The 24,591-nt window shown below is 53.2% G+C and overlaps 9 protein-coding genes across 9 annotated transcripts; 4 read left to right on the top strand and 5 right to left on the bottom strand.

Annotated features, from left to right (window-relative positions):
- Positions 1–2,026: 2,026 nt before the first annotated feature.
- PG994_004544 (Multidrug resistance protein fnx1) lies at positions 2,027–3,793 on the top strand (the record flags this gene model as incomplete). Its single annotated transcript, XM_066855953.1, has 5 exons — positions 2,027–2,285; positions 2,349–2,628; positions 2,695–2,827; positions 2,886–3,367; positions 3,415–3,793. 5 exons carry the CDS (start codon positions 2,027–2,029, stop codon positions 3,791–3,793), a joined length of 1,533 nt encoding a protein of 510 aa, XP_066718120.1.
- A 221-nt stretch (positions 3,794–4,014) lies between these two features.
- PG994_004543 (uncharacterized protein) lies at positions 4,015–5,128 on the bottom strand (the record flags this gene model as incomplete). Its single annotated transcript, XM_066855952.1, is given in 3 exon segments — positions 4,015–4,437; positions 4,476–4,886; positions 4,898–5,128. 3 exon segments carry the CDS (start codon positions 5,126–5,128, stop codon positions 4,015–4,017), a joined length of 1,065 nt encoding a protein of 354 aa, XP_066718119.1.
- A 1,045-nt stretch (positions 5,129–6,173) lies between these two features.
- PG994_004542 (atp-dependent rna helicase protein) lies at positions 6,174–7,967 on the top strand (the record flags this gene model as incomplete). Its single annotated transcript, XM_066855951.1, has 1 exon — positions 6,174–7,967. One exon carries the CDS (start codon positions 6,174–6,176, stop codon positions 7,965–7,967), a length of 1,794 nt encoding a protein of 597 aa, XP_066718118.1.
- A 587-nt stretch (positions 7,968–8,554) lies between these two features.
- PG994_004541 (uncharacterized protein) lies at positions 8,555–9,115 on the top strand (the record flags this gene model as incomplete). Its single annotated transcript, XM_066855950.1, has 1 exon — positions 8,555–9,115. The coding sequence occupies one exon, from the start codon at positions 8,555–8,557 to the stop codon at positions 9,113–9,115; it is 561 nt and encodes a 186-aa protein (XP_066718117.1).
- Positions 9,116–10,047: 932 nt separating this feature from the next.
- On the bottom strand, positions 10,048–10,335 carry PG994_004540 (uncharacterized protein; the record flags this gene model as incomplete). Its single annotated transcript, XM_066855949.1, has 1 exon — positions 10,048–10,335. The coding sequence occupies one exon, from the start codon at positions 10,333–10,335 to the stop codon at positions 10,048–10,050; it is 288 nt and encodes a 95-aa protein (XP_066718116.1).
- A 340-nt stretch (positions 10,336–10,675) lies between these two features.
- PG994_004539 (formyl transferase) lies at positions 10,676–11,989 on the bottom strand (the record flags this gene model as incomplete). Its single annotated transcript, XM_066855948.1, has 2 exons — positions 10,676–11,865; positions 11,965–11,989. The coding sequence occupies 2 exons, from the start codon at positions 11,987–11,989 to the stop codon at positions 10,676–10,678; spliced, it is 1,215 nt and encodes a 404-aa protein (XP_066718115.1).
- Positions 11,990–12,842: 853 nt separating this feature from the next.
- Positions 12,843–17,211, bottom strand: PG994_004538 (MRC1-like domain-containing protein; the record flags this gene model as incomplete). The annotated part of the gene is made up of 6 exons (XM_066855947.1): positions 12,843–13,068; positions 13,124–13,966; positions 14,036–15,155; positions 15,209–16,173; positions 16,230–16,498; positions 16,540–17,211. The coding sequence occupies 6 exons, from the start codon at positions 17,209–17,211 to the stop codon at positions 12,843–12,845; spliced, it is 4,095 nt and encodes a 1,364-aa protein (XP_066718114.1).
- Positions 17,212–18,507: 1,296 nt separating this feature from the next.
- Positions 18,508–20,043, bottom strand: PG994_004537 (Transcriptional coactivator hfi1; the record flags this gene model as incomplete). The annotated part of the gene is made up of 4 exons (XM_066855946.1): positions 18,508–19,241; positions 19,297–19,408; positions 19,466–19,755; positions 19,818–20,043. The coding sequence occupies 4 exons, from the start codon at positions 20,041–20,043 to the stop codon at positions 18,508–18,510; spliced, it is 1,362 nt and encodes a 453-aa protein (XP_066718113.1).
- Positions 20,044–21,563: 1,520 nt separating this feature from the next.
- Positions 21,564–24,444, top strand: PG994_004536 (uncharacterized protein; the record flags this gene model as incomplete). Its single annotated transcript, XM_066855945.1, has 2 exons — positions 21,564–21,721; positions 21,903–24,444. 2 exons carry the CDS (start codon positions 21,564–21,566, stop codon positions 24,442–24,444), a joined length of 2,700 nt encoding a protein of 899 aa, XP_066718112.1.
- Positions 24,445–24,591: the final 147 nt, after the last annotated feature.

Genomic DNA, 24,591 nt, shown 5'->3' with positions numbered 1-24,591 from the left:
CCAGGGTAGCATCATACCCGTCGGCGGTTGCCCGAGATGTGTATGTGCGAAGAGCAATGGCGGCTTTCAATGCCCCTTGGGGAAAGAAGTAAGCTCGTGAGAGAACCAACTGCTCATAGAGTCGCTATAATTGGGGGTCGTTGACCCACAGTTAAGGCTGAGGAGGAGCCCACTTCCTTGCATCGACCAGTCATTCGCTATCCTGGGAAACAAAGGAGCAGCACTCTCGCAACCAACACCACGGAGAGCTGCGTTGGATCTACGAGATAGAAGAGGGAAAATAGAGGCTGCGCATCAATATACTGACAGCGCCTACGGGGAAATGGCACGTTGTATGGCAAATAGGTGATGCGGGTAATGCTAGCCCCGGTCGGCCCGGATTGATAGCGCCTCGTACGGGGAGTGTCGACACGTATGGAAATTCAGCTCGCATGCACGTCAGCAGTTAGCTTCGATGGCTGCGGCACTCAACTAGGCAGCCTTCTGCTCCTTACTGCTGACATTGATTTGACGGCATGGCGCCATCCGCCCGCCGTGCAAAATAGAACGATGCGATACGGCTTTAGGCGTCGGTGAAGGATGATGTGATACACCGTATAATGGGACGTAATGCATGCCAGTCAAACATGAACAGATTACCAGGCTTCTTGCTCGAAGGCATGGTGATAGCAAACAATTTGATATAGAAGGGGACAGTTTTTGACAATTAAGCCACATTTTTCGGTTGCTCAACTCGCCGCATACGTCCGTCCTCGATATTGTGGTAAATCGGTCTGGTTTCATCGCAACATTCTTGGCTTCCTGGATAGACCTGACCAAGCACTCCTACTATCCACACCAGGCAAGCCCAGAACGATCATAGGAGTGCTGCTCAGCAGAAAAAGTATTTTCCCTAAGAGCTCATCGGTAGACTTCCTAATATATTTGACGAGTGTTTGCCCACAGTTTCGTAGGTCCTGGGGTGAGACATGATGTTGAAGCTATCATTTGATGACTTCTCCGCGGCGGAGAGGTCTGATCATGCGTCCGCACAGCCGGTCGCTAGTTGCATTGAAAAGCGATATAGTTCGAACCAATCGCAGCTGCCGTCAGTCATCCGAAGTACAATAGGGGTCGCGGGGGGGATCGCAATACCGAGCCAAACGTCAAACCTATTTTTACCGGCAGTCAAGCTCGGGGCACATCTGCAAAACGAAGCTTGCCGCGCTCGACAAGTTAGCTCTACCCCTGCAGATGACTGCAGTAGCATCGTGGTATTCCACGTCTGCCTGGAAACGTTGTGTAAGGAGGGAGAAAACTCTTCTCGATAGCCCATGTACCTACGTTTGAGAATTTCACACCGTCAAATTGCAATGACAGCGTTCCTCGAATCCGGCACCTGTATAGGTAGAAAGTGTGCAAACCTCGGCGCCGGGTTGGAAATCTACTGCTCGTCGTAAACCTCGAACAATGGACTGTAAACTCACCGAGTTCTCGAGCCAATTCTTTCTCCTGAGTTGGGGCACGGCTTTCCGGGAAGCAACACTGATGATAGTTCGTGGCAGTTTCACACTGTAGCCGAGCCTGCCAACCGGCCATCTCTGCCCCTTACCCCTTGCGACGGCGGCCGGTCTAGATGCAACGAGATGTGATGCGCTAGGGCCACAAAACCTCTTGAATTAGCCTAAATAGAATCTTCATTGCTAGGTCTGGTTCCTGGTCCAATCTCTTCCATCCTATGTTTCGTTGGCTATGTCAGCCTGCCAGATCCCGTACAGCAGATTAACATGGGATGATACATGGCTGGAGGCGCCCCCTAAACTCTGTACGATCTTGCATGGGCGAGCCCTTTCACTTAGCAGTAAGCTCAGTGATTCGAAGGACACCTGCAGTTCTTTATATATGGCACATATTTGCCACCGCCATACGAGAACTGTTGAGGTCGTGTATACTAGGTCATTCATCGTTGTCCCTTCGTCACTTTTTGACGGTCCAGATCTTTCTCTTCCACTCGTTTCGAATACATGTCCACTTGGATGCTTTCATCATGGGCAACATGCGTATATCGATGCCGAGCTCCCGCAACTTCCATGAGAAGTCGCCAGGTGTGTTCATCTCGCGGGCGTCTCTGATTGCGCAAACGCCCGAGGAGGAGCTCGAGGCCGATAAGATCCTGCAGCTGGCTTCAGGGGAGTACGGGGTGTACTACGACCCGTCAAATGAGGCCAACCTGTGCCGTGGGAAGATCGCGGAGTGGCAATGGGCATTGGTCCACTTGAGCTGCTGCTTCTCGACTCTGCTTGCTGGTTAGTATTCTCAGGATGCCCTGCTAAATATTGGAAATATGGAAACTGACATGATATCACCAGGATATGATGCGAGTAGTCTCGCGGTAGCCCAAGTCTTGATATTTGATGCCTTTCCTAACGTGCAGCTCCTCTTCTGCGTCGCTGCTGCATCGAGCTTGGGATGTTGCTGTTCAGCACCTTTACTACGGCATTTCATGGATATGGTGGACTTGCGACGATTCAGAGTGTCTTCCGCTCTCCTCTTCCTTACCGGATCAATGGTGGCTGGAACGGCGACAAAAGTTGAGGTCCTCATCACTGGACGTGTATTGGCTGGGGTTGCCATCGGGGGACTGCAGATGTGGGTTGGCCAACAATATCTTCATTCTGATATATCAGTGTTGAATCACATATTGACACGCCACAGCCTCATGACGTATAACACTTTGCTCGCTACTCCGAGAGAGCTTTCGCGGTTACACCTGGTGTCGGCGATCAGTTATGCTATTGGTCTTGTTCTGGGTGTATCTACCATCGTGGTATTTACGATATGGCGTTGGGTAAGATCCTTTCCTATTGGATTTGTGGAGGGGCCATTAACTGAAGCTTCGATATCAGGTCTTTTTCCTGGGTGGTATCATGGCCGCGATCGTGGCAGTCCTTTCTGCGATATCGTACCCCTCAGTGACTATCCAGCTGGAGGACAAAATGCTGAGGGCCATGGCCGATATTGACTGGGTCGGCGCTATCACACAAGCTCTAACGTTTGTTTCGTTTGATGCTGCATTCTTGCTATCAGGTTCCAGGTGGGCTTGGGACTCGGTACAGGTCGTCTCTATATGGGCCGCCGTTGTTGTCTTGTTTACTCTCTCCTTTCTCCAGCACGGATACGGCTTCTGGATCCCCGGAGATAGGATTCTGCCCCTAGGTATCCTTCAAACCCGAATTGGCTTAGGCAGCTTATTCGTCGTTGGCGCTACGGCGAGCAGTTTGTCCGTCATGTTGTACGGCATAGCCCTGTTCTGCGCCTTCGCGCGAGGCGAAGGAGCTAAACATATAGCTGTCTATTTGCTCCCAGCGCTTGCATGCTTTGGAGTTGCGTCCGTACTGGCTAGACCGACATGGCAAGCTGTTCGAAGGCCTGCAGTCCTGTACCTCTGTGGGGGTATATGTGTCAGTGCTGGATCGGCAGGATTGGTGTGGATCTCGGCGCATACCTCTTCCAACATCGTCATTGGTCTCTCGTGTCTACTTGGCTCTTCTTTGGGGCTGAGTCAACACTCTCCGTGGCCGTCCTGGAGACAAGTCTTCCATCGCGTTTGCGCAACGGTGTCTCCGTATGCCTTGTCTCAATCGCTCGTGCCTTCACCACATTACCCCTCGCCCCCAGTGGTTGCATCTATCTGAACCGGGGTTACCATAACCTACTGGAGGCTGCTGGCGATCTGCAAGTCCCCAATGCCGAAGTGCAACAAGCACTGGCTGGGCTGCGGTCGCCCTTGTTGAGCACTCATCTGAAATTTTGACTTCAGCGATGGAAGTCGCATCCGCTTCGATCATGGATGTGTTCGCTATCGGGATAGCGGCAGGAATCGCTATGATAGCTGCTGCTTTTATCTATGGCCTCCGTCCTCGGCCCCTTTATGTATCACCCCAAGATAGGTAGAACTATTCCTGGGGAAAGGTCGTCAAAGAATTAATACCATAAAAGGCAGAAGAAACAAAATGGCTGCCCTGTAGCCGTACTTCAGACAGTTTGCGCAATCCAGGTCTCAATTTCAGCTGCCACCATATCACTGTTCATCTCCAGGACCATCATGTGGCCGTTTCCCAGTATTCCTCTATCTTTGAGTTTGAGGTGCTCTGTTGGGACACCCGCCTGCTTGAGATACGCCACAGTGCCCCAGTCGTATTGTGCATGGTATGACGCTTGCGTGGTCACAAGAAGAACAGGAATATTGACTAGATTAACCAAAGTCCGAGGCTGTGGCGATCCAGCCTGCAGGACACAATCCATCGAGTCGGGAGAATCAGGTTGAACCACGGTTTTCACCAGATCCTCATCTGTATTCGTCACTGGAGGTTCATGAGTGATGGGCGCATGAGTTATGCTGTAGGGAAATCCAGGGAGCTTGACAAGGGTAACTTTGGAAAATGGTGGCCCGACTGGCTCCAGGTTCACAATTGCTTTCACGAGCCCGGCCGTACATCTGCTGTTAGGTAAGGAACCGTGCCGCCTTGCGAGTGACCTATCATCACCACGGGTCTACCGATGCGATCCAGCAACGCTGCACAAGCAGCCTGCGATGCCAACTCTTGCTGAAGAGCATCTCCCAGCATCTGAACAGTCGACGCATAGAATGCGTCGAAGACGGGGTCGCCAATGACGCCGGATCCTGGCCATTGGGTGTGGAGCTTGGCTTGTGGCCAGATATCGTAACGCTCTGAGGCCGTAAACGTCTTCTGCGCCTGCTCTGCCCCAAAGACGATCATGTTGCCATTGCCTGGGTGCCATGGGATCCTTCCTCTGAAAGGCACGTCGACAATGTAAATCTCGTAGCCTCGTGCTAGAAAGAATGAGGACCAGCCGGGATTGCCATCGGGCTTGGTGAGCCAGTCCTTTTGCACACTAAGTTTCGTTCCACATCGTAGGAGGGAATAAATGCAAGCAAACTCCCAATCCCCGTTCTGGTACCGCCATGTATGAAGAGAAGAGGGAAGGGCCGATTTTCGATGGCCGGCTTGGGGAGAAGATGCTCAACGTACATCTGCCCTTGTAGTGTATGTGTGCCCTGATCATCTTGGATATATTTTCCCCCAACATAAAAAACCTCACGTACGTGGTCAAATCCACAGGCCATCTAGCATGAACAAAGCCACAATAAATGTGTATCAATTATCTTTTACAACCAATGTGAAATGCAGATGCAGTATTGGTATGTAGCACTATTGATAATTCGTTGTTCAATTCGGACACTTACTTCACAAGGTGCTTTTAGCGACAGAAGATACATGTAGGTAACCGTGACCCCCACTTTTGAACACGTAGGAGAGCTTTCGTTTGACCACTGACGACGACTCGAGTAGCTGAACAATTCATCTCACATCATACAACTCATAAACCATTAGGCACACGAGTGGCCAAATCATATAAAACTAAGCAAAGATATAAACTATTTTGCTCAGCTATATCAAAATTTTGTCCTTGGTCAAAATACACCGCCTCGCCGGTTTGAGATATAGACAGAACATGCTGTCGCGTTTCACTACTGCGCTCAGCAACACTGAACCCTGCTGCCGTCATACTCGTCGGTTGTAGCTGGGAAACACCCACGAATTTAAGACCAAAGCTCTTTTCGTGTCATTCCAACACCTTTGATGTATATACGCAGGAAGCCAATATGACTTGCGCTTTATGGAGCAAGTACATGCAGCTTTATTGTAGGTCTACCTCTGCTATGGTCGGCTTGAAGAAAGTTGAGGATCCTATTAGGCTGCATCCACCATTGGATAAGTAAGAAAAGGACATTTAGATGCCATGCTTGACTGGCAGGTGTTGGGTGGCTTCCTAGGGGGAGGGGGAAACCGTACCTGCCAAGCTGCTTGTCTAAAACTCAGTTTATTAGGGGCCGCCCATTGCAGCCTAGCGCTAATGGGACCTAAAAGCTAATCTTATCGGTCGCCCCGACTAAGGCTCAATAAATATTTACCTGCCGGTCTTCTGCAAGCAGAGACTGCAAGCAGAAAAACCAGGGTCCATCTACATTCCATCAACCAAATTCATCGGCACTTTTCACAAGCTGCCAACCACAACAATTCCATATGCTTGCCAGAGGAATACTTGTGCGACCGTCGTTGTTACCCGTAACTGCATCGGCATTGAAATCCTTCTTGACAATCCCCATGATGGAGAACTCACGGGCACCCGCAGCCCGCGGTGGCAGAAACCGCAATGCTCAGAGGGGCAAGCCTGGCGCCTTCTCTCAACAGAACAGATCAAACCACAGCACAGCAGGCTCATCGGAAGCACCCAAGATGGCTCCCAGAGTGGCCACCCCGCCTTTGACAGAGCCCGTGCCACTCGACACGCCTCGCTTTGCTGACTTGGCCAAGGAAAACCTCCTTGATCCTGTCGTGCTCAAGACCATCGTTGAAGACATGAAGTTTGACCATATGACCCCAGTTCAGGCCGCCACTCTTCTCCCGCTCCTCAAAGAGCGTGGCACAGATATTCTTGCGCAGGCCAAGACGGGCACAGGAAAGACAGTGGCTTTCTTGCTCCCCGCAATCCAGAGCATGTTGAACCGAAAGCCTCAGCCCGGTCAATTTGTGTCGTTGCTTGTCATTTCACCTACCAGAGAGCTTGCGCTGCAGATCGCGAACGAAGCACAGAAGATTCTTGCCCGCAGGCCCGAGTACTCGGTGTGCACCGCTATCGGAGGCACCAATCAGAACACCGAGGAAAGGAAGATCATCAAAGGCTGCGATATCCTGATTGGCACCCCCGGTCGTCTTCTGGATCATTTCACCAACAATGAGCGAAACTCGCAGGCCATCCAAGCTAAGATGCAGAGGATCGACACCCTTGTTCTCGACGAAGCAGATCGGCTCCTTGATATGGGTTTCCTCACTTCCTTGAAGAACATCATCTCAATTCTGCCCAAACGAGAAGTCTCGGAGAGACAGAGCATGCTTTTCTCTGCTACTGTGCCCCAGTATGTTGACAAAGTTGCGCATTTTGCTCTGAACAAGGGCTACAAGTACATCTCTACTATCACCGAAGGTGAACTCAACACACATGAGCGAGTTCCGCAGAATCTCATTGTTGTCCCGACTTTCTCAGACATGGCTGCAGCTCTGGCTGGGGCTCTGCGCCAAGAGCTGGCGCATGTGGGTCCTGAAACGTTTAAGGCCATCGTGTTCGCTCCTACAGCTGCCCTCGTAGATTTCTACGTTGAAGTGCTGAAGTCGGTTTCGGGCTTGCCGACACCCACGGCCCTGCATTCTCGCGCCTCGCAGAGCAAGCGGACCAAGACGACGGACGAGTTCCGCAAGGCAAAGAATGGCCTCTTGATCGCTACAGACGTTATCGCCCGTGGTATGGATTTCCCCGCTGTGACCAATGTGTTTCAGGCTGGTATTCCCGCAGACAAGGAATCATACGTCCATCGACTGGGTCGTACTGCCCGAGCCGGAGCAGAGGGCCGCGGTACCTTCCTCGTTACATCTGCAGAAGCGTTCTTCCCCAAGTACACCCTGAAGGATATTGATTTCGTGGAATCGAAACCCAACTTGGATGCGCGTACAGACGTCCAGCGAATTGCACAAAAGCTGGCACCCGAAGTCCAGAACAAGGCGTACCAGGCTTGGTTAGGATTCTACAAGACGTTCATGAAGTCGATGCGTTGGGATGCCGAGACGTTAGTGGCGGAAGCCAACAAGCTTGCCTTGGATGGACTCGGTGCGCCGGAAGTACCAACACTTTACAAGAGCACGGTGGGCAAGATGGGACTCCGGGGCACGAGAGGACTCGTAGTCGGGCCGGATCCCATGAAGGCTCCTCGTGGTGGTTATGGACGTGGTGGCGGCGGTGCCCAAGGCGGCGGCCGAGGTGACCAAGGTGGCCAAGGCGGATGGTCGTCTGGAGGCGGTGGCGGTGGCGGTGGCGGTGGTTATGGTGGAGAATCAGGAAGGTGGTAAACGCCAGCGTAGATAGCTGGGCGACTGACGTTGCTTTCTCTCCGTTTTGATGTATGATGCATCTATGGAAGATGCGAGTTTGCAGAGGCGTTCCGGGCTTTGTATAGACGGGTATAGAAAGTGGCGGGAACAGGCATAACGAATCTGCCTTGATACCTTGACCGAAACGAAGCGATGCTATAGAGATAGACCATGACTTAATATTCTGACCACCGGCTATATCCCAACGATGGTTTCGTGATATCGGCGGCAGTGGGCGATGAACCCAAACAACTGTCCCTCGTTATGTAGGTACATAGATTCCATTATTGTTAGGCCAAAGTACTTGGTACCCAGGTACCATATGTGGCCCCACAAAATGTGGCGTCTCGTGCTACCAGTCCAGATGCTGGAGCTCTTACATTCACAACTTCACATCCCACTATCTTCTCGATCTACTGTACACTCAAGATGGTTCTGGTGTTCCCAAGGTAGCAAATATCGGCCACGGCGAATCAACCCGTACTCCGTGCTTTCATCCTTTTCTTAGCGTATCCATAGGCAGAGGAGGCGTCAAGACGCTTTGTCGTTTGAAAAGGCAGATCGCTATGCCGAGGGAAACCCGCCCCACCCGGATCAAACAACACGCATCACATTCCAACACATTCAGGGACCATGGCCGGTTTAGTAGACCACGACAGAAGCAGGATTTCCCGCGCAGGGGTGTATTCCCTTTCTTCGACCTACCCTACGAGCTGAGGCACGAGATACTCAAGCTTGCCGTCCTGCCAGAAACCCGACATAGCACAACCCTCTCCAGACGTTCCCCTAAAGCATACCAGCAGGCCTTGAGTTTGTTCCTTACCTGCCGCTGGCTATACGAGGAGGCCGCCCCCATCTTCTACCAGGAAGTTGTGCTAGACACCCAAGCCTCTGAGTATGCGGATGTTTCAGGCTCCCCTACCTCTTTTCTCGTGCGCTCCCTGACGCCCCGGCTCTACGTCCGGACCCTGCATTTCAGTTTCAACGTCCAGGAGCACCACTTCTGCCTGTTCCACAGCGTTTACGCGCCTATTCTGCGCGATATGGCGCAGCGGGGGCGGCTGGAACATCTCGTCCTCAGGTCGGGTACCAGTTCCCGGCGCCCAGCTTCTGGGGCAGCAGCGTGAACAGTCAGAACCACGCGAACGGGAATGCGGATGTATATTACGACGACGTTCCTATTAGCCCGGGCAAGCATCTGAAGAACCGCGAGCTGCATGCGCCTCCGTTCGTTACGCAGGCGTCTTTTCAGGGGTTCCTCAAAATGCTTCACGAGTCCTCGTCGTGGAAATGTTCGTCGCCAATGATGAAGATCACCGTCTACATCGAGGCTCGCGACCATCCCCCGTTCTGGTGCGCATTCCACCGTGCGTATCCCTCGGGGGAGGCGTGCGAAGGCTGCTGGCCCGACGGTGACGCGCAGCTGTTGGATATCAGGTGGAGAGACCTGGTCAAGACCTTTTGCCGGCGCACAACTCCCTCCTGGGGCTTCGTGGGGGCTCGATGCTGTTTGAGGTCTATTGGCAGTCTTCTGAGGCCATTAGAATATATTCGAATCGTGCCTGTGGCATCCATACTCACTACCTGGCAATAGGTCCATTTGAGGATATATCTACATCTACATACTAGTAGATGATGCCGAGTGAGACTGAGCGGCCATATATATCCCTCCCCCCCCAATGTATAAGAAAAGGCATCTTTGGGATCCGAAACCAGTCTGGCTGGTTATTGCATAACATACAAATTCATCCATCAATAATGTAAGCTATCATGTATGTACAATCATATCCCATTTTCATGATATCTCGCACCAGGCTTACGCCCCTTTACTAACTCAACTGTCTAAGTGCACCGAAAACCTACAAATATCTGACCCAGGACTACAAAGATTCGACGCAGGGAATTGCCTCTGCATCGTCATTTAAAACCGCGTTTCGGCTACAGTTACTTGGTCGAACCACGCAATCGATTGTTGCCTCCTGAAAGATGGCCTAGGAACGTTTTCCTTTTCGGTCTCGTGAAAAGGAGCTGCTGCTGGAGGTGCGAGAGGAATCGACGATTATTGCGTAGAGGTATACTTGTTATAACGATCCCGCTCATGATACTCCGACACGCGGTACTTCTTCCGCAGCAAATCCAAACAGCGCGCCTGAAGCTCGCGGCACCGCTGCAGCGTCTCCTCGCCGAGCCGCGCATCCTCGGCCAGATCGACGGCGGCGTCGACCAGCTCCAGAGCGTCGTGGCAGTCGGAGGGGACGAGACACGCGTTGCTCTCCAGGATACTCTGGCAGCGGTGGTACATGGCCATGATCTCAGCGCGGAAGGGCTCCTCAACCTTGGTGTCCATGATGACGGGGAATAGAGGATGAGAGAGTCTCGGATATCGTGTCTTTGGGCTTATGTGTATGTTGGCGACAGGCATGTGTGTTAAACTTGTCTTAAGTATCGAGACCTTAAATATATGGTTGGTATAGGTAGCATTCGGCTCTCTCAGGTATTGTCAAATTGGGTGCCGCATATCCGAGCTTGCACAAAAATGCCATGGTGAGGACTCTAGATGCATCTATCGTCGAACAAAGGGGTCATACGTTAATATCCACCAGACGGTTCCGAACTCCGTGTGGTATCACTCTAGATGACGCAAGACACGGTCATTCTCCAAACATCATATTCCACGTAATCTTTACTCATGATGGTGCCGAGAGAACCACCCAATCGCAAGCAACAGCCCAGAGACCCTCACTGCCCAGATCCACTTCCCAAACAGGCCTCGCGACCCCGACCACACAGCCCACAGCGACCTCGCTCTTTCTAGCCAGACCCTGCAGCCGCCCTTCGCCTGCCAAAATCACACGAGAGCTCACGTCGCCTTCCTTGGAAATGAACAGACCGCTGCCACCGCTGCTGCCGCCGCTGTCGTTGTCGGTGTCTCGTCGCCCTTGCTGCTGCGAGCCGGTGACGAGCATCATGTTAGATGCGGTCCGCACCTCGTCCACGCGCAGCCGGGCGGCCCAGTCGCCGTCCAGCTTGGACCCAGTCGCGGTCTCGATGTTCATCAGCCAGTCCCGCAGTTCCGAAGCGAGACCGCCGGGAACGTACTTGGCTCCTTTTCGGCGGGGCGAGAACGCGTCGGGAAGTGGCTCGCGGTGGCCGGGTTCCGGTAGTTCTGGGGGCTTGAACCGGGGCACTGGCTGGAACTTAGGTTGTTGCTGCTGCTGCGGCTGCTGCGGAGCGAATAAATTGGTTCTCCTGTTGAGTGGAGGTGAGGCGGAGGACTCGTCGTCATGGCTGACCATTTCTTCGTCTACTGCATCTTCTGAACTCTCCAAAGAACCTTCTTCTGATGCACCTTGAGAATACTCTACCAGAGCGCCTTGGGAAGAAGCAGGGATGACTGGTTCCATATCTACATCAGAAGAGACGGACAAGCGACGTCTCTTGGGTGACGGGCCATCATACTGGGCTCCGTCGATGAATTCATCTTCATAATAAGTAGTAGTAACAACAGTAGCCACAGCATCAGCAGCGTCACGGTGCTGACTGCTCGGAACTAGCATGGAATTTGAAGACGGCGGCTCCGAGTCAGCTTCGATAGAGTCATGCATGTTGCGAGCTGCGCCACCATACGACGGCCGCGGCGGCGGTTCGGGCGGCGAGCTGTCGATGATGTCATGGATGCCATCATGGGCATTGCTATTGCGCTGCCTCTGGACGAACGTGGACGTTGGCGCCGGCGTGGTAGAGGATGAAGCTACACCGCGCGGCGTCGAGTGGAGAGAGAAGCGCGGCGTTGCATGGAACTGCTGCGAGCCGCTGGCGAGCGGCTTGGGTGTGCCGCTTTGTTGAGTTCCTCCTGTCCTTTTGGGAGCGGAGGAATCTATGGGGTGTTGGTGTCTGACACGCAAGTTTCAGCGATATTTCTTTACACATCAATGTTCAATGCTACACCAAATGTGCTGTTGTAGAGAATACTCACCGAAGGGGAGGAGGCGCCATCTCATTTTACCTGGCTCTCTTCCAACATGGTTAGGAGTAGTTGAGGCAAGTCCCTAGACGAGGTCAGGATGCGACTAACCCTATCACCACTCAGGAACCATTGACAGCTACAATGATGCCATTCGCTAGAGTTATGGGCCTTTAAAATCAAAGGGGGTCTATATCAACATTAGACCGGAGTGTGTTGGTGAAGAAAGAGGGCGCGATGTGCGCATGTGATGAGATATACAGCTCCTTCCCACGCAGTTCAATCAAGTTGGAGAGAGTCTGTCTGGTGGATACTCAAGTCAACCCGAGCTTGCCAGCCATGCGGTGTTAACATGCAATTTGGAGCGTCAGGCTTCAATTGGTACAGCTTTACTGGGTGCCCAATTGCGAAGTAAGATATCTATTCTATACGTTGATAATTGCCGGAGAAGGTGATGATGTATGAATGAATAACGTTGGGTATTGAGAAGTCGGTATCTCGCTGAACCACGTGTGGCTTGGTCCGTTCTTTACTGGCGTCAAGCCACCTGGATTACCTACTTTGCCCCCACTTCATCTCCATGTGCTGCTATATTTCTGTCTACAAGGCAACTTATTCAATATTCACGGGCTCGTATCATAGGAATCGTGCGTATACGTGGAACTATTCTCTTCATTGTAGCTCCGGTCTTAAAATCAGACCAAGAAGCGAGATGCCTAGGACGTTGTGAAAGCACTCTAGAAGCATCTCTCCCACGTATACCAAACGCCATGCCAGAAGCCAGGTGACCAATTATCACACCCTCTCTTAACCCAAAATCCGACCATGGTCTTTTATAAAGACGTCACATCACTCATCATATACCACCAGAAATAAAAAGAGCATCCATCTTACTCGAAACTACCACCCCCAAACAAGCCACTCACAGCCTTGCTCCGGTCGCCAACCCCCTTCCACTTCTTCTTCTCGCGGCGCATCTCGCTCTCGCGCAGCTTCTCCCGCCGCTCGTTCTCGCGCGCGAAGAAGTTGATTCCGCTGCGCTTGCCGGCATTCTTCTTGAGTTTTCCCTCCTCGCCGCCAGCTCCACCAGCTCCTCCACCTCCTGTCATCGAAGAGCTGACACCACCAGCCGTGGTGGTGCCGGTATTTGACAGAGAGGAGGCCCTGGGACATGAGCGAGTTGTTGGTCGTGGCCTTGCGCAGCAGAACTGGGACCTTGAAAGTGCCCGAACCGGCCGAGTTGGCGGGCGCCGCGAAGGCGAGGCGGGACGTACTCAGACCCGACGATCCCGCGCGTTTGAGCAAGATGCGGTCCACCACCGCCGTGCGCGAAGGTCGGCCGTTCTCCTTGTTGCTGGAGGTCGACCCAGCAGCGGCAGCTTCATCGTCGGAGCCCTCGGCCTCAGGATCGGTGGCTGGAATGATGACATGACCGTCGTCTAACAGATCTGAGAGAGAACGTTTGACGTCAGTGATGGAAGTCGGACCGCGAGTAGTGTTCGCATCGCGCGCCTTTCGTAGAGCAGGAGGCAGGCGAGCGGTGTGATCAGGCTCTAGTCGGTTGCGTTTGCGGCCTAGGTTTTGGTTCTGAGCCGGAGCCTGGTTCTCCTCAGACGTTGCCGGCTGGCTATCGGGGATTCTTTCCTCCTGAGCTTCGTCGCGCTGTCCCTGACTCTGGCTCTGGGAATCATCCTCGTCGTGCTCGTCGGCAGCATCAGGACCAAAATCCAACTCATCGTCGCTGCCCCGGTCTTCAATACTCTTGAGGAAGGCGGCATTTCGCGGGTTCTCGGCAATCTTGCCAATACGCTCATCTGCAAACAGCGCCTTTTGCATCTTTTGGAACTGGCGTCGCTTCATGCGCTTGCGGGCCTCGCCGCCATCATCACTGTCCGAGAGATCGAAGGCACCGTTCTCCCCTCCACCGTGACGTCGGCGCTTTCTAAGCGCACCAGTCGTGATGTCGTGGAAGAGCTTGTCAACATGCGCCGCTTCTTCTTGCCGCTCGCGTTCGCTAGAGAACAATGTTAGCCGTATCGTTCATGTAATGACTACGCCGTATGATTCGAGTCAGTCAACTTACGCAAATAGAGCCGCCAGCTTATCTTCGTTGATGTCGTTACCATCAGCATCATCGATCATTTGCTTGCGCAACTCCGCCTCAGCTTCCTCGTCGCTCTCGTCCTCGCCATCTGCGCCACCAAGTCCGGCGTACTCGTCCTCGGACTCGTCAGCCTGCTCCTCGACCATCTCCCTAGCATGGCTCTTCTTCGCATCGAACTTGGCTTGGAGGCGCTGCTTCCGGCGGGCTGTCTTGGCCATGAGTTTAAAGGCAGATGCGTCTTCCTCATCTTGCGTTGCCGCTTCCGGGTTGGGTGCGGTCACGGGTAGCGTCATATTAACCAGGGGGCTCCCGGAAGCCTCTGTCGCAGGCAGACTGTTATCTGCCAGAGCTGCGGCATCATCACGTCTTCGCAACTTGCCTTTCTTACGGATGAAAAGGGGCGACTCCATCTGCTCGACGGCCACTTGACGAGGCTTCACTGGAGTGCCGTTCAGCACAACCGTATCGATTGTGCCTGCAGGCACCTCGATAAACCGCAACTTGAGCGGAGAGTTGTCGGCAAAACCATTATCTTGTGTCGGCTGCAGGTCGGACATTTGCGTAGCGTCCATTTGCAGCAGGCTGTCAAAGCCGTGGGCTTGGCTTTGCGAGAAGTGCAACTGTACACCTTGCGTCTCTCGATTCTGGGTTTCGCTTTGGCTGTCCAGCACCAAGTCGTCTTGAGATGGTTGCTGTTCGGCGGTGGCGGAGAATTGCGAGTCGGGGAAATTGTCCGTGGACGGCATCGGCGTACCGCTGGTGCCAAGTCCTCCAGCTTGACTGTCATCCATGGTGCCGGCAAATATCTGAGTGAGGCCGAGACCGGCGGGGCCGGCTACCGGTACAGGAAGGCCGGGAATGAATGACTTGGTGGCAGACCTAAGGACGGAAGTAGGGACTTTAGGGGAGCTGGAGTGGTGGGCCGAGGAGGAGTCGAACGTCCTAATCTTGGGCTTAGGCGTTTTAGCCTCCACCTGCTTCTCTTCCTCTTCCTCTTCCTCTTCCTCTTCCTCGTCATCTGAGAGAACGCGACCATTCTTCCTCGCACGGCGGACTCTGGGTTGCGAGGGTGAGCTCTCCTCATCCTCGTCATCAGAAACTTGCATCCGCGAGTTCTTAGCCTTGGGCGTTATTGCATCTTCGGGCTCTGACTCGCCCGCCTCGTCTTCCGACGCATCCTCGTCAAAAAGGGGTTCCTAGGTTTCTCTGGCTCATCATTCTCCTCATCCTCGGATCCGGAGAATTCAATCTCACCCTCTTCGACGGGCTCACCGAGGTCGCTTCCCTCAAAGTTGTTATCATCACTGTCATCCCAGCCGTCGGCATCATCGTCCTCGCCCCTTTCGCGCCTTTCCTTGCGGGCTTGCTTCGCATCTTCGCGTTCCCTCTCCATGATCTCTTCGGCCTCCTGTCTTGCTCGTGCCACAATGTCTTCAACTTGTTCACGCTCCCGTTCACGCTCCTCCTCCGTCTGGACTACGATGCCCTTGGCCTTCAGAGCCTCGAGCCTGCGCTCTCGCTCGAGTTTGGCCTGGGCGCGAGCGCGCTCGTACAGTTGGGCCTGCATTTGGACGGCAGTCATACCGGCCTTGACGGGCTTGCCCCTGCGGGCATTGGGTGGCGGTGACGAGTGAATCTGCGCAAGTTGGTGGATGTCATGTAGGGATCGAGACTCTTGTGTCTTCTTGGCAGGCATACGAGCGAAGATAGCATCGATTTTACTCTGCTTGGGGTTGAGAATTTGGAGCTCAGGTTCGGAATCCGAATCAACGGTGACTTTGTTGATTTGGACGGGGGCTTGGGGGAACTTGACTCGGAATTGGCGTTTAGGGGCTGCCGATTTCCTCTTGGGCGACGGCTTTAGATCTGCAGCCGTAGCCACAGCTTTGCCTTTGTCGAGAGTCTTGGCCCCAGCGGCGACCTCGTCAAGACTGGGAAGCTCCTCACTTTTGTCTGTATGAGCATCGGCTAAAAGTCCTTCAGCCGAGGTTGCGAGTGGCGTAGGCGCGCCCATCACCCTTTTTACGGCAATGGGAGGCGAGCTCGGTGGTGTACCAGCTTCACCCGCCTCGGCATCAGTATGAGCGCCCGAAACAGGTGTCGTTGGCCGGCTCGAGCTGGGCAAATTGGCCGCGGGGCGGGTTCTTCGACACCAGCGGGCCGGAAGTTGAACCTTTCGAAGAGCGAATTTTTGGTGATCTTCTTCTTCGTCTTTGCTTCATGAGCTAGCTGCATACTGCGGGCCATGCGCTGCGTTTCGCGGTTCATCTCCTCGATCGCCTTTTTGCTGGCTTTGCGAGCAGGTCGTCTCGCGGAGGACTGTTGCGTGAGCTTGCGTCCGCCCTCGTCATCTGTGATGTCTGAGACATCGTCGTCCTCAGTCTCTTCGGCACCAGCAGGCATCTGCTCTGCCATGCGTTTGGCGCGTTCGTCGCGCTTCTTCTGCTCTTCGGCCTCCTTCTGCAGACGCTCTTGGCGCTTACGGGCCACAAGAGCTTGGAAGCGGAAGCTCTTGTGAGGTCGGCCGGTAGCTCATCCTCGGAGTCCGAGCCAGCTGCCGTGGCGCTGTTCTTCTTCTGGGGAGAGGGAGAAGGTGAGACGAAAAGACCGGGTGATACTGATCTATCTCTGTTTGACGCGTCTTCTGGCGTTGGGCTTCTCTGGGGTCGGGCGACGCGACGTCTGCGTGGCAAGGCCGAAACCTCGTCGTCGTCCTTTTCATCAGCATCCTCCTGATCTGACCGTGGTTGTGAAGTGCTCTGTTTGCTCTGTGTTGTCTTTGATGGTGATATGGCGGGCGATGCCGCTTTTTCTGTAGTCCCCGCCAGCATGCGTGCTGCGATGCGCCCTCTTGGTCGTATTACTTCCTCCTCCTCTTCATCCTCTTCATCCTCGTCGTCCTCGTCGTCGTTCTCTTGTTCGACGGCGGCATCTGTGGTAGTTGTTGGTTGTACCGGCTTCGCAGCATTTTGTAGTTTCGCCTCGTCGAGCTTCTTGAACAGTGCTTTCGTGTCAATTGGACCGGTGGTTTCTTCGTCTGAGCTCTCGTCCAGAGCTGCCAGCTCCTTCTGGAGTCTGGATCTGGGGCTCAGCGTGGGCGAGCCGGAAGTCGTCGCTGCGTCGCCCGTTGGCGAGGGCGAGCGGGACGAAGCCATGGCGTGTGTGTGGGCTTTCTAAGATATTGGGGGTATTATGCACAAACGACTTGCTGTCAAAACATACAATGTGTAGCAAAGTTCAGTTCAAGAACACAGAAAAAAACAACAACCCAAGCTATCAAATGCTTATGGGATTAATCATGGAGTATGGAGTGCATGTAGAAGAATTGGTGCGAGTGAGGGAAACAACTGGTGGGCTCAAGTGGTTGTAAGTACCACCCAAAGACGCGTTAATGGGGCGCGGGCCCGTGTAAGTCGCGATTCCTTCCTGTCGCGTCTTTTTCCCCCACTAAAAGTTGGCCCCCCGCGTCATTAATTGATTCCCACTTAGGGGGAGCTTGGGCCATCAATGCCTGGCCGTTCCGCTCCTTGCTCCAACCAACCAGAGACTCGATTGCTTGTAGAAAATGGCAACTGGCGTTTTCATCTCGTGGAGTTGTCCGATGCCGTACAGGGGTTGAGCCTAAGTTGTATGCATTGATCATTTATAGTGCTCAGCTGTTTACCCCTTGCTTGACATGGCTTGCAAGGCCAAGAACTACATAAGACCATACCATACGGATATATAGGATCGTTCTGGTGGGAGCATCTCATATCTATAGAAATGCCATACAGTGGCAGTGAAGCTATTGGTACAAAATACAGCATGTCACGGAACACGGTCACATATTGATGCATTCAACCGAAAAGTGTATGATCAAAATAGTTTTGGGTATCGCTTGGTTGAAATACATCTTCTCGTCTTCGACGCCATCAATCATTGTTGACTCCTGCGCCTCTAGCGACGTCAAAACCCAAACGTCCATATCTTCGCGGCCTCTCTTTTTTACCCCCTTTCACTACCAACCTGCTTCGCCAAACGATATGAAAAACCCTTGTCGTATTTGGGGAGTAGCAGCCCTCAAGGTAAAAAGAAGGGGAAAAAATCAGGGTAAACTACATACATACGCCATGTTAATGCCAATGCAGAGTATGTATACATAACAGCTTGGACCTGTTCTGTCCGCCGGTCCGTGAGTATTAAACGCCTCGTACGCCGGAACCATGAAAAAAAAAGTGAATAGCAGGCACATCTGGTGGCCTGCTCTCCCGAGGGCTTCGTAATTACCCAGGAGGCCGTCGTGGCCGTGGCCGCATGCCAAGGTCTATCTAGATGCTGTGGATCTAGATCGCTAATAAATAAGGGGGTGGTCGTGGAGGGTATTTGCGGAGGATGCCATCTTGGGAGGTAAGTCTGTCGATCCCAAAGGGTATATAGCAGAGGTCTTATCTCCAATATTTGGCCTACCCTCGCTATGAGGCAACTGCCAAGCAGGAATCCAACACGTTATCCAAAGACATCAAGTCCATAGGATCTGTGCCCTCCCATCCCCATTGCTCGTCGACATCCATGGGTTCAGAATGTAGAACGCCGTTGGTGAGCGCAGCACCGTTGGGGTTCGTGGTGGTGACGCCACCCATATCGACGTCCATGCTTTCCGGTGGCTTTCGATCGTCGACATAGGAGTACTCGTTCCAGTGCTCCAGTTCGCCTTCACGGTATCCGTAGAGGACCGATTTGGTAGCGATCGGGAACGAGCCCATACCACAGTCGCCAATCTCCAAAGCGAGGCGCAAGTCGGCCATACCCAGGGGCGGTCGGTCGCTGGCCGCTTTGGCTTCTACAGGCAACAGGCCGGCCTTGTCTCTCGAGAGCTCGCCGCGCTGGAGCGCCTCTTCTTCTCGTCGTAATTGCTTTTTGTACTTGCGCGTCTGTACCCAGCCAGGTCCTGCGCCAAATCCTGCGCTGCTCGATTCGCCCGGTCCATTGCTCCGTGTCTTGGCCAGGACTGAGGCCAGTAGCTCTTTGATGAAGAATTCCGTCGCATGTGTGACATAGTGTGCCGCATCGGGGGCATGCCCATTCGTGAGGCCAGCTTGGTAGCAGAACGGGAGCATCTTGGATTCTACGCTTGCGACATCTGGGAACTCGCCCGACTCAACGGCCAGCGGTTGTGCGTATCGTTTTCGAATCTCCAAGTCGAGGTCTGAAAGGACATTAAGTCAGGGCGCATACTTTCGCGACAGAGCTGAACAACTTACTCAAGGTCTTATTGATACCGGGAGCCGCACTGGCCGGGGGTTCGGAGGCTTTGACGGCCTTCCCTCGGTGGTGGTCGGAGAACAATTGGTTCATCGACTCGTAGGGATCGTACTACACCATAGTTAGTCTAGATATACTTGGGGCATTAGGTAACGCAATGACACCGACATCATTATGTACCAGGTCCTTGATGCGCCTGCGATCACGACTCGGCAACTGCATGACCTCTCCCTTTAATCTCCTCTCGGCGGCATCACCAGTGACAGGCTTTGCGCCAACCCCCGTGGTCGGCTTATCGTTCGCCGAAACCCATGGCGCCAGTCCCTGATCAGGCATCTCCCTGGTAAGATTCCCATATATGGCAGCGAGTAGCTGGTTGTGTAGATGTTCCTTCTCGCCATTGGGTGATATTAAAAAGGGATCGATTCGTTCCGAGTATTCGGCCTGATTCAACCGACCTAAAATGCGTGTAAGCTTTGTAAAGCCACGGGGAAAAAAGACGAAAGCAATGGATACCTACCCAGAATGAATTGGGTGGTTGAGTCTTTGTATATCGTCCATTGTTCGGGGCCAATGGCAGCCTTGAGCGCGGTATAAAGCGGTTCTAAGTCGATGCGAGCCGGGATGATCTGGGAGGTCTTGGTGACCTTTTGCGCCGAGGGGGTTTGGACGGTTATCGACTTTAGAGTCGGCGTGGTCATAAGCACCGACGGCCGGCTCAATGCCGCGGGGTCGATGTCGGGCATCTTGGGCGGCGGCGAGGTCGAGGTTGATGGTTGATATGGATGTAGTGGTGGTTGGTGGAGCTTAGGTAATCTCGCGATCGCGAATGCGCAGTCGGTTGGTGGGAAATGGAAGAGTAACTGCGCAGTCGCGTGCAGCGAGCGCAGGCCAACGCCAAAAATTGCCTCAAAAACCCATTCACCATGTGCCTGAGATGGGATGCGATCACATTTCTGATATTATACTGATGGAAATCCCGTGTCGAGCGTTGGGCTTCGATGTCTGTCAAAACGCTGATGCGATTTTGGTGGTGGAAGATGGTCTGACGTTGTCCGCAACTTTTGGTGCAGTAGCTGGCAGCAGTGGGAAACCCCCCTTGTTGCATCCCGCACAAGTTGGGGCTACTAAGTACTGGGTGGAGGGGCCTCTTTCTGGTGCAAAGGGCCTATATCAATCAACCAAACCCCAATGCCTACCTACATAACATTCTACCATCCAGTTCAGTTGCACAGTCAAACAAACACAAAGCCAATACTTCATTCCATGAAATCAACTGCCCAAATCAGATACTCGATGGGACTAATTGGGCCCCAGCACTTCCAGGAGGATGCATTCTCCGTCTATATACATGTACTTACGGAGTACCCAATCCTCTAATTCTGATGGAAGCTCTGAGGCAGCTCATGCAGCCATCCATAGCCTATGGATGCTTGCATGCCAAGCTTCAAATTGGTCTTTTCATATGAGAACATTGAAGCTACATGTAAGTATCGGAACCAGAAGTTGGGGACGGTACTGTTTGTCTGTCTATGTGTTCATTCTTTCCGAGATGGTGTCGATCCCCATGACCCTGCAGATACAATGCGCCAGGCCGCTCGCTTTGTTTCGTTTCCGGACAGGAGTGAATCCCCAACTATGACCAGTGTGCACGCTTGCTTAGTTACCCAGGTGAAGATGGTAATGAATTTTCAGAGGCAGAATGTAGGTTACTGGCCTGGCCAAATCTTCGAGGCATATAACATGCCCATATAATTTCTAGTGACTTACACGGAGTAGCCTAGAGCATACCAGCTAAGTAAGGCCTATTCGACAACCTACAAGGTGAGATAGCTAGCTGTAGGCAGGCTATCATATGCATTGGTAATAAAATCCTTTCTGCCAGTGCTCAGTATATGTGATAATAAAATGCCAAATCAGTTACAAAACTAACTTCGTACTGTCTTGGATTTCGAGATCACGCATGCAATTGATGCATATGGACACCCCGTTCCTGAGTTCTACCCTGATAAGGTCATAGTAGGCCTCGGCTCCCACTGCTTAGGCCAATAAGCTAACACGACCCCGCCAAATTGACGCGCTTGCAACATTGATCGCGACAGGGGAAGCCTCGATAAAGCTGATAAAGCGTCCTATGTCAACAAGGTGGCAGTAGACCTCCGACATCGATCCCCAGAGCGGCTGGGCCCAGAACCCAGAAGGCGAACATCATTGACTGCCTTGGATCCGAGCCACACACCAAAGCGGAGCCTATCAAGATGCGACCATGGCCTCCGTGTCGTCTTCAGACAAGGACCGGCGCATCAATGTCAGCATCAACCGTTTAGTCGCCCAACATATCACTTCAAGTGCCAACAACACGAGAGAGGACCTGCAAGCCCTCCAGAGATGGTACGCTGAGGAGATCAAGGCGTCTTTCGACGAGTAAGAAGCTCTCACCTCATCAGTCCCACACTTTCTCTTCCAAATGCTGATTTTGTCTTTACTCTGGAAAGCCGTCTTCAGCGCTTGCGCCCGATATCAACCATGCCTCGGACCTGATCAAGCGGAAACTGGTCCAGACAAATCCCGGCCAAGCATTGCGCTTTTCCAACCTATACTCGAGGCTTTTGGCCTTACCGGTTCTCAACCAAAAATGGGGAATCCTCTATTTGTTGAATCAGCTCGCTGATTCCCCCGATCCGCAAGAGGATGACCCTGAAGCGTACGAGGAGTACATAGCACAGGAGCGAGCAGAGCGGAGGCAAAAGCTCGAGAGAGGAGACAGGCATAACACACCTGAATTGAGCAGACTTGGTGCAAACGTGTTACCGCCCAACGTAGAAGATGAATTCCAGTCCTCGGGTCTCCGGAACGTTGTGCCGCCCCCGAAACAACCACCCCGGGAAGAGCAAATGGCCGATGAGACAGACCCAGAGTCGATGGCCGACTCTTCAGGGGCTGCAGCATCTAGTTTCGGGGACATAAAAAGGCAGATGCTGAGGGAACAGCAGCTTCAGAAAGATCAACGGGAGCAGCAGTCGCGTCCCCAGACTCGAGATGTCTTCATCAAATCGCAGCTACTATCGGACAATTACACCGCTATCGACCCTTCAGAACCTACATTACTACGGGATCTCCCATATACCTTGCAGGGCCTATCTTCAGCAACTCTGCCCTTTGGCAAGAATTATACCTTGAATTTGCCGCGCAGCTTAGCCACGCCCTTGGTTTCTATCCTCAACACCCTGGCAGAGCCGTCCCTCCTCTACCGCACGCTAGAAGACTTTGTCAAGACACCAGACAAGGGTCTCTTAAACCAGAGTCTACGCGCCGCCATCAGTAATGAGCTTCGCGCGTACTTGACACTTGTTGCTACACTGGAGGGTCAAATACGAACTGCTCTTGCCAGCATCGACGACAGTGCGCCACGAAACGGCATAGGCAAGGCCGGCGTGACTTTGAAGAGGTGCGTGGTGTGGACACGTGAAGCGACCATGGGCCTTAGGCTCATGAGCGTTATCGCTGAGGAATCCAAACGGAAAAGGGGGGGCCAACTTATCTCCTTAATTCATACCTTCTCATCATCACACGGAGACCCCATTGTGGGCGCTTTTGCTGAGCGCCTGCTGACGCCAGTCACGCGCCCGTTCTACGACATTCTGCGGCACTGGGTCTACGACGGAGAGCTATCAGACCCCTATCAGGAGTTTTTTGTCCATGAGAATACGGAGGAGGAAATGCCCAAAACCAAAGCCGGCTCGAACGTGTGGGATGATAAGTACCGCGTCGTGAAGGAAATGATACCATCCATCATTACCGAAGAGTTCGCGATGAAGATATTCCTGATCGGCAAGTCGCTCAACTTCATCCACCACTCTTGCGGAGACGCAGCATGGGTAGAATCCTACTCCAAGGAGTCTTCCAAGGAGCTGCGCTATGGCGACACGGCAACACTGGAGACCTGGATTGACGATGCATACAAGACCACGATGCGGCGTTTGTTGCATCTGATGACTTCGAAATTCCATGTATTTGAGCACATCGGTGCGCTGAAATCGTATATCCTGCTGGGACAAGGCGATTTTATCGCGCTGCTGATGGAGTCTTTGGCTGCCAACTTGGACCGACCTGCCGGCGCACAGTACAGGCATACGCTGACAGCTCAACTGGAACACGCCATCCGTGGCTCCAATGCACAATACGACAACCCCGAAGTACTGCGGCGACTTGACGCTCGTATGCTGCAACTGAGCCACGGCGACATTGGCTGGGACTGTTTTACGCTAGAGTATAAGATCGACGCTCCCTGTGATGTAATCGTCTCGGATTGGGGCAACAGGCAGTACCTCAAGGTCTTCAACTTTCTATGGCGCATCAAGAGGGTGGAATTCGCCCTCGGTGCGGTCTGGCGCAAAGTCACTACGGGATCCCGTGGTGTTCTACACACGAATCATAATACCGTTCAACAAACCTGGAAAACCACGCAGGGTGTATTGGCGGAGATGGTACACTTTGTGGGCCAGCTACAGTACTACATTCTTTTTGAAGTCATCGAGGCCTCGTGGACCGAGTTGCAGGCCAAGTTGAGACAAGAGGATATCACGCTGGATGACATGATTGAGGCGCATACCAAATACCTCAACTCGATCACGCACAAGGGTTTGCTGGGTGCCCGCCGCCGACGCTTCGCTGGGTCCGAAGCTGCGGAAGACGAAAACTCGTACATGATCCAATTGGGCGAGCTGCTGCGGACCATGCTCAGCTATCGCGAGTGCGTGGATGGCCTGTACTCTTGGTCGGTGTCCGACTTCATGCAGCGCCAAGAGAACGACTTGATCTCGACATCCAACGTCACGCAGCGGCGCAGCGGCGGCGGGAGCCAGGAGGAAGAGATCCCCGGCGGGCCGACGTCAGAGTTCCCCGTGCTCCAGGAGCGCCTCAAGCACTTGGGCGACCGGTTCCGCAGCAAACTGCAGCTCCTGCTGGGCGATCTGGCGTACCAGGCCGACGTGGACTTGCGGTTCCTGGGCGTCAGCATGAACTTCAACGACGTGTACCAGCCGGTCCGGCGGAAGACCAAGGGTACGCCGGCGGCTCCATCCGCGGCAGCGGCTGAGAAGGATCGAGGCGGCAATGGGGGTGTGGAGAAGAGCGCAAAGGCTTAACCTGGCATTACTTACATACTGTACCGAGCATGGACTTTGCATGGATGATACGACTTGTAAAGAGAAAGATTCCCCCAAAAACCGTTCGATGTGCAACCAATGGCCTCCGACCTATTTTCGATTATTCTCTCGGTTTTCGTGCTCAAA

Source organism: Apiospora phragmitis (genome assembly GCF_038363925.1).
Source record: "Apiospora phragmitis strain CBS 135458 chromosome Unknown utg000005l:1.0-4161743.0:1.0-4166827.0, whole genome shotgun sequence".
NCBI classification, from domain to species: domain Eukaryota; kingdom Fungi; phylum Ascomycota; class Sordariomycetes; order Amphisphaeriales; family Apiosporaceae; genus Apiospora; species Apiospora phragmitis.
Note: the sequence above shows the minus strand (reverse complement) of the source record. Positions and strands in the feature narration are given on the sequence as shown.